Source organism: Hylobates moloch, unplaced genomic scaffold, assembly GCF_009828535.3.
Source record: "Hylobates moloch isolate HMO894 unplaced genomic scaffold, HMol_V3 SCAFFOLD_7, whole genome shotgun sequence".
NCBI classification, from domain to species: domain Eukaryota; kingdom Metazoa; phylum Chordata; class Mammalia; order Primates; family Hylobatidae; genus Hylobates; species Hylobates moloch.
The window spans coordinates 35843404-35855663 of record NW_026652282.1 but is presented as its reverse complement, the minus strand read 5'-3'; the positions used below and the strand labels follow the sequence as shown (position 1 = coordinate 35855663).

The following is a 12260-nucleotide window of genomic DNA, read 5'->3' as shown; positions in this document are numbered from 1 at the left end:
TAACCACCATTATACTCTCTACTTCTATGATCAGTCTTTTTAGATTAGGTATTTTTTTCCTTTAACATCACTTAGCCTAGATGATCCTTAGAACAACCCTCTGAGATCGGCATCATTACCTCATTTAAGGAGTGGGGAAAGTGGGACACAGAGGAGCTAAGTGACTTGCTCAAGGTAGCGCAGTTGGTGACGGAGCTGGATTTGAAGCCAATAGGTCAGCTCCAGAGCCCCTGTTCTTTCCCGGGTGCAGTTTGTTCAGTGGAGGGATCAGGATTTGTTCTGAGGGACATCCTACACTCTTTCCCCTGCCAGCACCTTCCTCCCAGCCCTGTCTCCTCCACGGCCAGGAAAGCAGTACAACAAGGGTGGCTGTGGGTGGCTTTGTTTGTGCCCGACATTCCTCCAGGGTTTCTCTCCCCGGCTGCTAAACGCCTTCTGTTGTCTCCTAATTATTCAGGACCACATGCAGGCCTGGCTCCCCTAAAGTCCCCTGATATAATTTGAATCTGTATCCCCACCCAAATCTCTAATTCAGTTGTAACCCCCAATGTTGGAGGTGGGGCCTGGTGGGAGATGGTTGGATCATGGGGGTGGATTTCTCATGAATGGTTTAGCACCATCCCCCTTGGTGCCGTTCTCGTTCTCGTGGCAGTCAGGGTGTTCTCCTGAGATCTGATTGTTTAAAAGTGTGAGCATCTCCCCTACCCACTTTCTCCTGCTCTGGCTCTGTGAGACGTCTCACTCCCCCTTTGCCTTCCACCATGATTGGAAGCTTCCTGAGGCCTCTCCAGAAGCAGAAGCCACTATGCTTCCTGTACAGCCTGCAAAACCATGAGAAAATTACAACTCTTTTCTTTATAAATTACCCAGTCTCAGGTATTTCTTTATAGCAATGTGAGAACGGCCTAATACATCCCCTTTGCTTTGGTATTCCATTGCAGCCCCTTGAAGACCCAAACTCTTCTATCAGCTGTCAATTTTGCACTAAGCACAGTTGGCCACTATTCCTCTCAGTGATACCTGCCTTCAACATAGGAAGCCTTTATCAAAGTTAGTGGACCTCTCAGGATGGAACTTAAGGCATTAACATCACTTATTTATCTATTCATGTCTTCATTCAAACAGCCATTCTGTCAACATTTATTGAACATCTATGTAACAGATCCCATGCAAGGTGCTGGGAATTGAAATACAGGGAAGACTTGGTCACCTATCTCAAGATGTTTCCTCAAGGAAACAGAAGGACCAGGGAATGTAAGTCCCATGATGGCAAGGATTCTATCTGGCTTACTCACTGCTGCCTAGAAGAATCTAGAGCATCATCAGTCCTCAATAAGTATTAAGGAAGGAAGGAAGGAAGGAAGGAAGGAAGGAAGGAAGGAAGGAAGGAAGGAAGGAAGGAAGGAAGGAAGGAAGGAAGGAAGGAAGGAAGGAAGGAAGGAAGGAAGGAAGGAAGGAATTGAAGGGGAACCTGCTTGAAGGATTGTCCTTTTCTTTCTCCCCAGGTGTCAGTCAAGTCCAGAATATCCTCACTGTTTATGTGAATAATGTGTCCACTTGGGAGTGATGTTCAGGTCAACTATGAGCACCCAAAGTACTAAGCCCTGTTCAAGAAATGCCCTGTTCCATAACATTACTCAACTTCAAACTACACTACAAGGCTACAGTAACCAAAACAGTATGGTACTGGTACACAGATACATAGGCCAATGAAACAGAATAGATAACCCAGAAATAAAACCACACACCTAAAACCAACTGATCTTTGACAAAGTCAACAAAAACAAGCAATGGAGAAAGGACTCCCTATACAATAAATGGTGCTGGGATTACTGGCTAGCTATATGCAGAAGATTGAAACTGAATCCCTACCTATCACCATATACAAAACTTAACTCAAGATGGATTAAAGACTTAAATGTAAAACCTTAAACTATAAAAATCCTAGAAGAAAATCTAGGCAATACCCTTTTGGACATTGGCCTTGGAAAAGAATTTATAACTAAGTCCTCAAAAGCAATTGCAACAAAAGCAAAAATTGACAAGTGAGACCTAATTAAACTACAAAGCTTCTGCACGGCAAAATAAACTATCAACAGAGTAAACAGACAGGCTACAAAAATGGGAGAAAATATTTGCAAACTACACATCTGACAGGTCTAATATCCAGAATTTATAAGGAACTTAAACAATTCAACAAGCAAAAAACAAAACTCCATTTTAAAAAAATGGGCAAAGAACATGAGGAGATACTTCTCAAAAGAAGACATACAAGTAGCCAACAAACATATGAAAAAATGCTCCACATCACTAAGCATCAGAGAAATGCAAATCAAAACCACAATTAGTATCATCTCACACCAGTCAGAATGGCTATTATTAAAAAGTCAAAAAGTCAAAAAATAACAGATATTGGTGAGGCTGTGGAGAAAAGAGAATGTTTATACACTGTTGGTGGGAATGTAAATTAGTTTGACAGCAGTTTGGAGATTTCTCAAAGACCTAAAAATAGAATTACCATTCAACCCAGAAATCCTATTACTGGGTACATATTCAAAGGAAAATAAATCATTCTACCAAAAAGACACATACACTTGTATATTCATCACAGCACTATCTATAATAGAAAAACATGGAATCAACCTAGGTGCCCATCAATGGTGGACTAGATAAAGAAAATGTGGTACATATACACCATGGAATATTATGCAGCCATAAAAAAGAATGGAATCATGTCCTTTGCAGCAACCTGGATGCATCTGGAGGCCATTATCCTAAGTGAATTAATGCAGAAAGAGAAAACTAAATACTACATGTTCTCGCTTATAAGTGGAAGCTAAGCATTGGGTACACATGGACATAAAGAAGAGAACGATAGACATCAGGGCCTAATAGAGGCAGAAGGGAGGGAGAGAGAAAAGGACTGAAAAACTACTCATTAAGTACTATGCTCACTACCCTGAGTGATAGGATCAATCATGCCCCAAACCTCAGCATCCTGCAATATACTCATGTAACAAACCTGCACATGTACCCCTTGAATCTAAAACAAGAGTTAATTTTTTTTTTTTTTTTTTGAGGCGGAGTCTCGCTCTGTCGCCCAGGCTGGTGTGCAGTGGCGCAATCTCGGCTCACTACAGCCTCTGCCTCCCAGGTTCAAGCAATTCTCCCACCTCAGCCTCACAAGTAGCTGGGATTACAGGCACCCACCGCCACGCCTGGCTGATTTTTGCATTTTTAGTAGAGATGGGGTTTCACCATGTTGGCCAGGCTGGTCTCGAACTACTGACCTCAGGTGATCCACCCACCTCTGCCTCCCAAAGGCTGAGATTACAGGTGTGAGCCACCGTGCCAGCCCCAAAATTTTTTTAAAAAAAGAAATGCCCTTCCCAAACTCTTGTTGCAACTTCTAGTCTGTTCCAACCAGGGTGCTGGGTTCCCAGAAGGTACCCAGGAAGTATTTGTGGCCCCCAAGGTGGCAGTGGAGGTAAAAGAAATGCCATGCCTGAAATGAGAAGCAAAAACACTGAAAGGCTGGGCGCGGTGGCTCAGGCCTGTAATCCCAGCACTTTGAGAAGCTGAGGTGGGTGGATCACTTGAGGCCAGGAGTTCGAGACCAGCCTGGCCAACATAGCAAAACCCCATCTCTACTAAAAATACAAAAATTACCAGAGCTTGGTGGCAGGTGCCTATAGTCCCAGTTACTTGGGAGGCAGAGGCAAGGAGAATTGCTTGAACCCAGGCGGTGGAGGTTGTAGTAAACTGAGATGGTGCCACTGCACTCCAGCCTGGCCGACAGAGCGAGTCTGTCACCTGTCTCAAAAACAAACAAACAAACAAAAACACTGAAGAAGAAGGGAAAGAGGGAGAGAGAGAGGAGCAACTCATGCGTAAGCTGCAGCTAGGGAGACGAAATGGTCTTTTGTCTGGTACGGTCTCAACTTTAGCATCGAAAGTCTCTAGTCCCAGGAAACCCATCAGTCCTGGGCAAACTTGGCCTTTTGGTTACCTTAGCTTAGCTAAAGTGAAAGGAAGAGGGTGGGGTCTGGGAGAGGGTGGGGTCTGCATTTATCAAAAGTAGAAAGAGGAGTGGGGAGACTAGAGCAAAAGAATAAATGTGCAAAGTGCAGTTCAATAATTTGTTTGTATGCCTGAGGTCTGGGACTGGATCTGGATTTTATATTCAGGTCATCCACCAGGTCTTAAGGGTTTAGATTCTGGAATTTATAAACAAGGGTTTAAATCTTCTGGGCCTCCATTTTCTCATCTGTAAAATGGACCAATTAATAGTACTTTGCTCATGGAGTTATTAAAAGGGTTAAACTAGACAATAAATGTAAAGTACTCAGCACCGTGCATATAGTAAGTAAACAGTAGGTATTAGTGCTATTACCTGGCTTCTAGTGGTTGCCCAGTAAATGTTTAACCCTTAATGGCCCCTCTTGATCCCTGATGAAAGGGCTCAGGTAGAAGGCTTGGGGCAGGAGTGTGATTTTTGTCCCAGGCTCGCAGCCCCCTCTTGACTCCTGCTAGGAGAGGGCAAAGTACTGAGGACTTGCCATTGACCTTTGTTGATGCGGTTAAGGGCTTCTGGGGAAGCGGGAATTAACCCAAGAGGGAGCCGGGTCTATCCATGGGTAAATGAATCTGACCAGGACCTTCATTTGCACCCTAAATGCCATCCAGCCATCGTCTTATATATCCCCAGTCCATTCCCCCTTCCACTCTCCTAGGTGACGACTTCCCACCTCCTCCTTGCGCTGCCACCTACTAGAGCTCCTCCTCCCTTGCAACCAATGGCCTTGTTCCTGGCTTGTCCAGCAAACTGAAGTCATCGAAAAAGGACTTTGCCGGGCGCGGTGGCTCACGCCTGTAATCTCAGCACTTTGGGAGGCCGAGGTGGAGGGATCACGAGGTCAGGAGATCGAGACCATCCTAGCTAACACGGTGAAACCCAGTCTCTACTAAAAATACAAAAAATTAGGTGGGCGTTGTGGCGGGCGCCTGTAGTCCCAGCTACTCCGGAGACTGAGGCAGGAGAATGGCGTGAACCCGCGAGGCGGAGCTTGCAGTGAGCCGAGATGCACCACTGCACTCCAGCCTGGGCAACAGAACGAGACTCCGTCTCAAAAAAAAAAAAAAAAAGAAAAGAAAAAGGACTTTGGCAGCCTCTGCCACCCCATCTACCCACCAATCTGCCTTCCCACTTGCCACTTGGGATGAACTGTCCCCTGCTCTTAGCTCAAGCCAACACCATCCCCTCTCATCCACGCAAAGACAGCTCCCTCAATTCTCTCCTTTCCTGCGCTGTTAAATATTCCCTCTTCACTACATCACTCTCATTAGCATAAGAACGTTTCTGATTTCTCCTATCTTAAAAAACTTTCCCTTGAGCCCACTTCGTCCTGCAGCCACTGCCCACTTCTCTGCTTCCCATAGAAACAAAATATTCAAAAGAGGCCAGGCGGGTGGCATGCGTCTGTAGTCCCAGCTACTTGGGAGGCTGAGGAAGGTGGATTGCTTGAGCCCAGGAATTCAGGTCCGGCCCTGTCTCTTAAAAAAAAAAAAAAATTCAAAAGAATTGTCTATATCTGCTGTCTAAGGCTCTTCTCACCTCCCTCTCTTTTTTTTTCACTGTGAAATATAAAGCTTGTAGAAAAATGCTGAAAACATTAATATACTCATAGGACCCAGCAATCCCACTCCTGGGTATATGCCCAAAGGAATGAAAAGCAAGGATTCAAACAGAGAATGCCAACATTATATGCCAATATTCACAGCAGCACTATTCACAATCGCCAAAAGGTGGAAACAACCCAAGTGTCTATCAGCAGATGAACGGATAGACAAAACATAATACAGTCATTCCTCAGTATCCATGGGTGGACTGGTTCCAGGACCCCAGCAGATACCAAAATCTTGGGATGCTCAAGTCCTTTAAATAAAACGGTGTAGTACTTGCATATAACATATACTTTAAATCATCTCTAGATTACTTATATCATACCTAATACAATGTAAATGCTATGTAAACACTTGTTACAGCATATTGCTTTTTATTTGTATTATTTTTATTGGGCTTTTTTTGGGTAATATTTTCTTTTTATTTTTTTAGAGATGGGAGATCCCACTATGTTGTCCAGACTGGTCTCAAGCTCCTGAGCTCCAAGGATCCTCCCGCATCACTCTCAAGTAGCTGAGACTACAGACATGGGCCATTACGTATAGTCCTTCAATATTTTCAATCCGAGGTTGATTGAATCTGAGAATGCCAAACCCACAATACGAGAGCCAACTGTCTATCCCTATCATAAAACAGTATTCAGTTACACGAAGGAACGAAATTCTGATACATGCTACAACATGGATGAATCTTAAAAATGCTATGCTAAGTGAAAGAAGCCAGACACAAAAGGACAAATGCTGTATGATTCCACTTATATGAAATATCTAGAATAAGCCCCTGGCCCACCCGACCCGCGGCGTGGCGTCAGCAGCGGCAGCGTGACCGCGGCGTGGCGTCAGCAGCGGCAGCGTGACCGCGGCGTGGCGTCAGCAGCGGCAGCGGTTGCGTTAGAGGCTGGTGGCCGCGCGGGTGTTTACGTCAGGTCGCAGGGTGTTGCTGGCAGCATGGCGGACTACCTCATCAGCGGCGGCACCCGCTACGTGCCCGAGGATGGGCTCACCGCACAGCAGCTCTTCGCCAGCGACGACGGCCTCACCTACAACGATTTCCTGATTCTCCCAGGATTCATAGACTTCCTAGCTGGTGAGGTGGACCTGACCTCAGCCCTGACCCGGAAGATCACGCTGAAGACACCACTGATCTCCTTTCCCACCGACACTGTGATAGAGGCCGACATGGCCATCGCGATGGCTCTGATGGGAGGTATTGGTTTCATTCACCACAACTGCACCCCAGAGTTCCAGGCCAACAAGGTGCAGAAGGTCAAGAAGTTTGAACAGGGCTTCATCACAGATCCTGTGGTGCTGAGCCCCTCGCACACTGTGGGTGATGTGCTGGAGGCCAAGATGCGGCATGGTTTCTCTGGCATCCCCATCACTGAGACGGGCACCATGGGCAGCAAGCTGGTGGGCATCGTCACCTCCCGAGACATCGACTTCCTTGCTGAGAAGGACCACACCATCCTCCTCAGTGAGGTGATGACGCCAAGGATGGAGCTAGTGGTGGCTCCAGCAGGCGTGACATTCAAAGAGGCAAATGAGATCCTGCAGCATAGCAAGAAAGGGAAGCTACCTGTTGTCAATGATCATGATGAGCTGGTGGCCATCATCGCCCGCACCGACCTGAAGAAGCACCGAGACTACCCTCTGGCCTCCAAGGATTCCCACAAGCAGCTGCTGTGCGGGGCAGTTGTGGGTACCTGTGAAGATGACAAATTCCGCCTGGGCCTGCTCACCCAGGCGGGCGTCGATGTCATAGTCTTGGACTCGTCCAAAGGGAACTCGGTGTATCAGATTGCCATGGTGCATTACATCAAACAGAAGTACCCCCACCTCCAGGTGATTGGGGGGAACGTGGTGACAGCAGCCCAGGCCAAGAACCTGATTGACGCTGGTGTGGATGGGCTGCACGTGGGCATGGGCTGCGGCTCCATCTGCATCACCCCGGAAGTGAGGGCCTGTGGTCGGACCCACGGCACTGCTGTGTACAAGGTGGCCGAGTATGCCCGGCGTTTTGGTGTGCCCATCATAGCCGATGGCGGCATCCAGACCGTGGGGCACGTGGTCAAGGCCCTGGCCCTTGGAGCCTCCACAGTGATGATGGGCTCCCTGCTGGCCGCCACCACGGAGGCCTCCGGTGAATACTTCTTCTCAGATGGGGTGCCGCTCAAGAAGAATCGGGGCATGGGCTCGCTGGATGCCATGGAGAAGAGCAGCAGCAGCCAGAAACGATACTTCAGCAAGGGGGATAAGGTGAAGTTCGCGCAGGGTATCTCGGGCTCCATCCAGGACAAAGGGTCCATTCAGAAGTTCGTGCCCTACCTCATAGCGGGCATCCAGCACAGTTGCCAGGATATCGGGGCCCGAAGCCTGGCTGTCCTTCGGTCCATGATGTACTCAGGAGAGCTCAAGTTTGAGAAGCGGACCGTGTCGGCCCAGATCGAGGGTGGCGTCCATGGCCTGCACTCTTACGAGAAGCGGCTGTACTGAGGACAGTGGTGGAGGCCGAGGTGGTTGAAGGGGCGTGCCCCGGTTTCTCCCTTCGGGCACAGCCTCCCTCCATAACTGAGTGATTCACAGATTTGCACTATGGGTTCCCCAGCTCCTTTCCAGGGAGAGAAGAGGGGAGGCCTTGAGGGGACTGCTGCCCCTCGCTGGGCATCCCCCACAGAGTCAGGACTGCTCCCTGGGCCAGGCTGCCCTGGGAAGCCCAGCCCAGCCAGCCAGGCTCTCAGCGCCTGCCTCAGGTTTTTCTTGCTGCAGCCTGCTTCAGCCTGGCCCCCACCCTAGGGGCAGGCTGCCCCTCCTGGCTTCTCCTGTAGGACACCTCCCTGCCCCCCAGCTCCCCAAGAAATGGCGGTCTCCTGGCCCTGCCTCTGGTCCTTCCCAGGCCGCTGCCCCCTCAGCCATGTGGCACTTCTGAGCTCCTGACAGGCCATCGGGAGGTCTCTGCCCGCTTCTCCGGCCCTGGGCTCCAATTGAGTCCTGCTCCTCAGGCCACTCCCCTGGCCCTGGCCCTGGGGAGGACACTGCCCTGGTCATGGCCACCTGCCCGTGGTTCCTGACTCACCACCGTCCCCAGGTGTGCCATTTCTGCCCTCTCAGCTGCAGTTTAAGGCTTTAACTTTGCACACTTTGGGATCACAGTTGCGACATTGTGGGTATTAAATAAGCCTCCAAAAAAAAAAAAAATCTAGAATAGGCAAATTCATAGAGACAGCCGAATAGAAGTTACCAAAGAGACAAAACCGAATAGAAGTTACCAAAGGCTAAGGAGAGGGGAGAATGGGGAGTTAATGCTTAATGGGTACCGAGTTTCTGTTTGGGTTTATGAAGTTTTGGAAGCAGATAGTGTGAAGGTTGCACAACATTGTGAATGTACTTAATGCAATGGAATTGTATGCTGAAAATGGTTAAAATGGCAAATTTTCTGTGGTGTATATGTTTTACTACCATTTCAAAAAATTAATAATTTAATATACCAAATGCCACAGACTTGTACAGTTTAAATGGGTGAATTATACCTTAATAAAGCTGTTGAAAATAAATAAAATTGTAAAACATAATTATACAGTTTAGTGAGTTACTATGAAGCAAACACTTGTGTAATGACCACTCTATAATCAAGAACCAGAAAAATTTTGAGACTACTCTGGCCAACATAGTGAGACCCTGTCTCTAATTTTTTTTAAAACTTATTTTTGAAAAAGTAAAAAAAAAAGAACTATAACATTGCCAGCACCACCAAAGCACCCCCCCTGTATCCCACCCATTCCCACTCTTTCTCCCCACTAACCTAACTTCTTGGTAATAATTTCTTAGCATTCTCTTATACTTTTACAGCCTAGGTAGGCATCCCTAAACATACTAGTTCAGTTTTGCCTGTTTTTGAATTGTATATAAATGAGATAACATAGAAAGTGTTCTTTTGTGTCTGGTTTCATTTGCTCATCATTATGTTTCCGAGATTCAACAATGTTGTTGGATATAAGCTACAGGTGGTTCAATTTGCATTGCATTGCGGTACACTAGTGTTCCATTGCATTTTTTTTTCTTTTGAGACGGAGTCTCACTCTATTGCCCAGGCTGGAGTGCAGTAGCACAATCTCAGCTCCCTGCCACCTCTGCCTCCCGGGTTCAAGAGATTCTCGTGCCTCAGCCTCCCAGGTAGTTGGATTACAGGTGCCCACCACCTTGCCAGCTAATTTTGTATTTTCAGCAGACAGGGTTTCACCATGTTGGCCAGGCTGGTCTCAAACTCCTGACCTCAGGGGATCTGCCAGCCTCAGCCTCCCAAAGTGCTGGGATTATAGGTATGAGCCACCACGCCCGGCCGCATTTGTATATTAAAATGTACTTACCCATTCTATTGTTAATGAGTATTTGCTGCTATGAGCAGTTGATGCATGTACATGCATTTCTGACTGGTATAAATCTTGGGGTGGAATTTTTGGTTCTCAGCGTTATGTATATCCTCCACTTTGGTAGATAATGCTCAATTATTTTTGAAAATGTTCTATTTCACACTCCCACTAGCAGTGTGAAAGTTCCTGTTGTTCCATATCCTTGCAAAGACTTAGTATTGTCACTCTTAAAATTTAGCCATTCTAGTGGGAGTATAATGGTATCTCCTTGTGGTTTTCATTTCCATTTCCTTTCTCACTAATAAGATTGAGCCCCTTTTTGTACATTTATTTGCACTCTTTTCCTAAATGCTTGTTCAAATCTCTTGCCCGCTTTTCTCTGTGTTTGTCTGTCTTTTGCTTAATGATTTGTAGGAGTGTTTGTTTGTTTGTTTGAGACAGAGTTTCACTCTTGTTGCCCAGGCTGGAGTGCAGTGGCACGATCTCGGCTCACTGCAACCTCTGCCTCCCGGGTTCAAGCGATTCACCCACCTTAGCCTCCTGAGTAGCTGGGATTACAGGCACGCATCATGACGCCCTGCTAATTTTTGTATTTTTAACAGAGACGGGCTTTCACCCTGTTGGCCAGGCTGGTCTCCAACTCCTGACCTCAGGTGATCCGCCTGCCTCGGCCTTCCAAAGTACTGGGATTACAGGCGTGAGCAACCACGCCCGGCCAGGAGTTCTTTATATATCCTCAATAAAAGCTCCTTGTCAGATATATGATTTGCAAATATCTCCCCCACACCCTGTAGCTTGCCTTTTCACTCTTGTAATAGCATCTTTTAATGAAGAGAAAAACCTTGGTTTTAATGTGATCACATTTATCAACTTTTTTCTTTTGTGATTAGTGCTGTTTGTATACTGTTTTAAAAAATCTTCCCCTACCCCAGTGTCATGAAGACATCCTCATATGTCATCTTCTAAAGCTTTATTGTTTAGACTCTTACAATATGGTATCTAATCTGCCTGGAATTGACTGTTGTCTATTGTGTGAGGCAGGAATCAAGTTTCTTTTTCTTTTCTTTTTTCTTTTTGAGATGGAGTCTCATTCCGTCACCCAGGCTGGAGTGAAGTGGTGTGATCTTGGCTCACTGCAACCTCTGCCTCCCGGGTTCAAGCGATTCTCTTGCCTTAGCCTCCCGAGTAGCTGGGATTACAGGCATGCACCACCACACCAGGCTAAATTTTGTATTTTTAGTAGAGACAGAGTTTCACCATGTTGGCCAGGCTGATCTCGAACTCCTGACCTCAAGTGATCCACCCGCCTCAGCCTCCCAAAGTGCTGGGATTACAGGCGTGAGCCACCATGCCTGGCCCAAATTTCATTTTTGCAAATACAGGTATCCCTTTAACCCTGTACTATTTTTTGAAAAGATCATTCTTTTTCCACTGTCTTACAAGGTTACCTTTGTTGTAAATCAAATTTCCATATACGCAAAGATTTGTTTCTGGATCCTCTATTATGTCATGCTGGTTTATTTTTATTTCAATTATTTTCAGTTGTATATACTGTCAGTTTATAAGTCTTAATACAGAGTAGAGCAAGTCTCAATCTTCAAGCATGTCATAGTTCTTGGGCCTTTGAATTCCACAAACTTTCAGTATGGAATTTCCGTAAACTTTTAATTTGTCAAGTTCCACAAACACAAACAGCCAAATAAAAACACCTTTTCAGATTTTGATTATGATTGCATTGAATCTGAAGATCAATTTGGGAAGTATTTATATCTCTATAGTATTGAACCTTCCAATTCTGGAACATGGTATATTTCTCTCTCTCTTTTTTTTGTTTATTTTTAAATATTTCTCTCAGTAATGTTTAATAGTTTTCTGCAGGACAGCTTGTGCTCTTTTTAAAAAAAGTCATTCCTGAGTACTTGATACTTTTTGGTGCCATGGTAAATAGCACTGAATTTCAGTTTCTGTTTGTTATTCTATTCTATGTACCCAGTAACATTATCTACAAATAATTCATTTTACTTTGTCTTGTCTACTTCTTTTACTTTTAATTTCTTTTTCTTTTTCTTGTTTTGCTGGAATAGCTGGCACCATTGTAGGGATCTTTCTCTTTCTCCCGATCTCAAAGAAAAGCTTTCTATATTTCACCATTTCTATATTTCACCACTAAGTATAATTTTTGCTGTAAGTTTTTTGCAGATAACTTCCATC

General features: G+C 45.8%; 1 protein-coding gene across 1 annotated transcript; it reads left to right on the top strand.

The window, feature by feature from the left end:
• The first annotated feature begins 6630 nt into the window (after positions 1-6630).
• LOC116811262 (inosine-5'-monophosphate dehydrogenase 1-like) lies at positions 6631-8680 on the top strand. The gene has a single exon (XM_032756320.2). The coding sequence runs from the start codon at positions 6631-6633 to the stop codon at positions 8173-8175; it is 1545 nt and encodes a 514-aa protein (XP_032612211.1). The 3' UTR covers positions 8176-8680.
• Positions 8681-12260: the final 3580 nt, after the last annotated feature.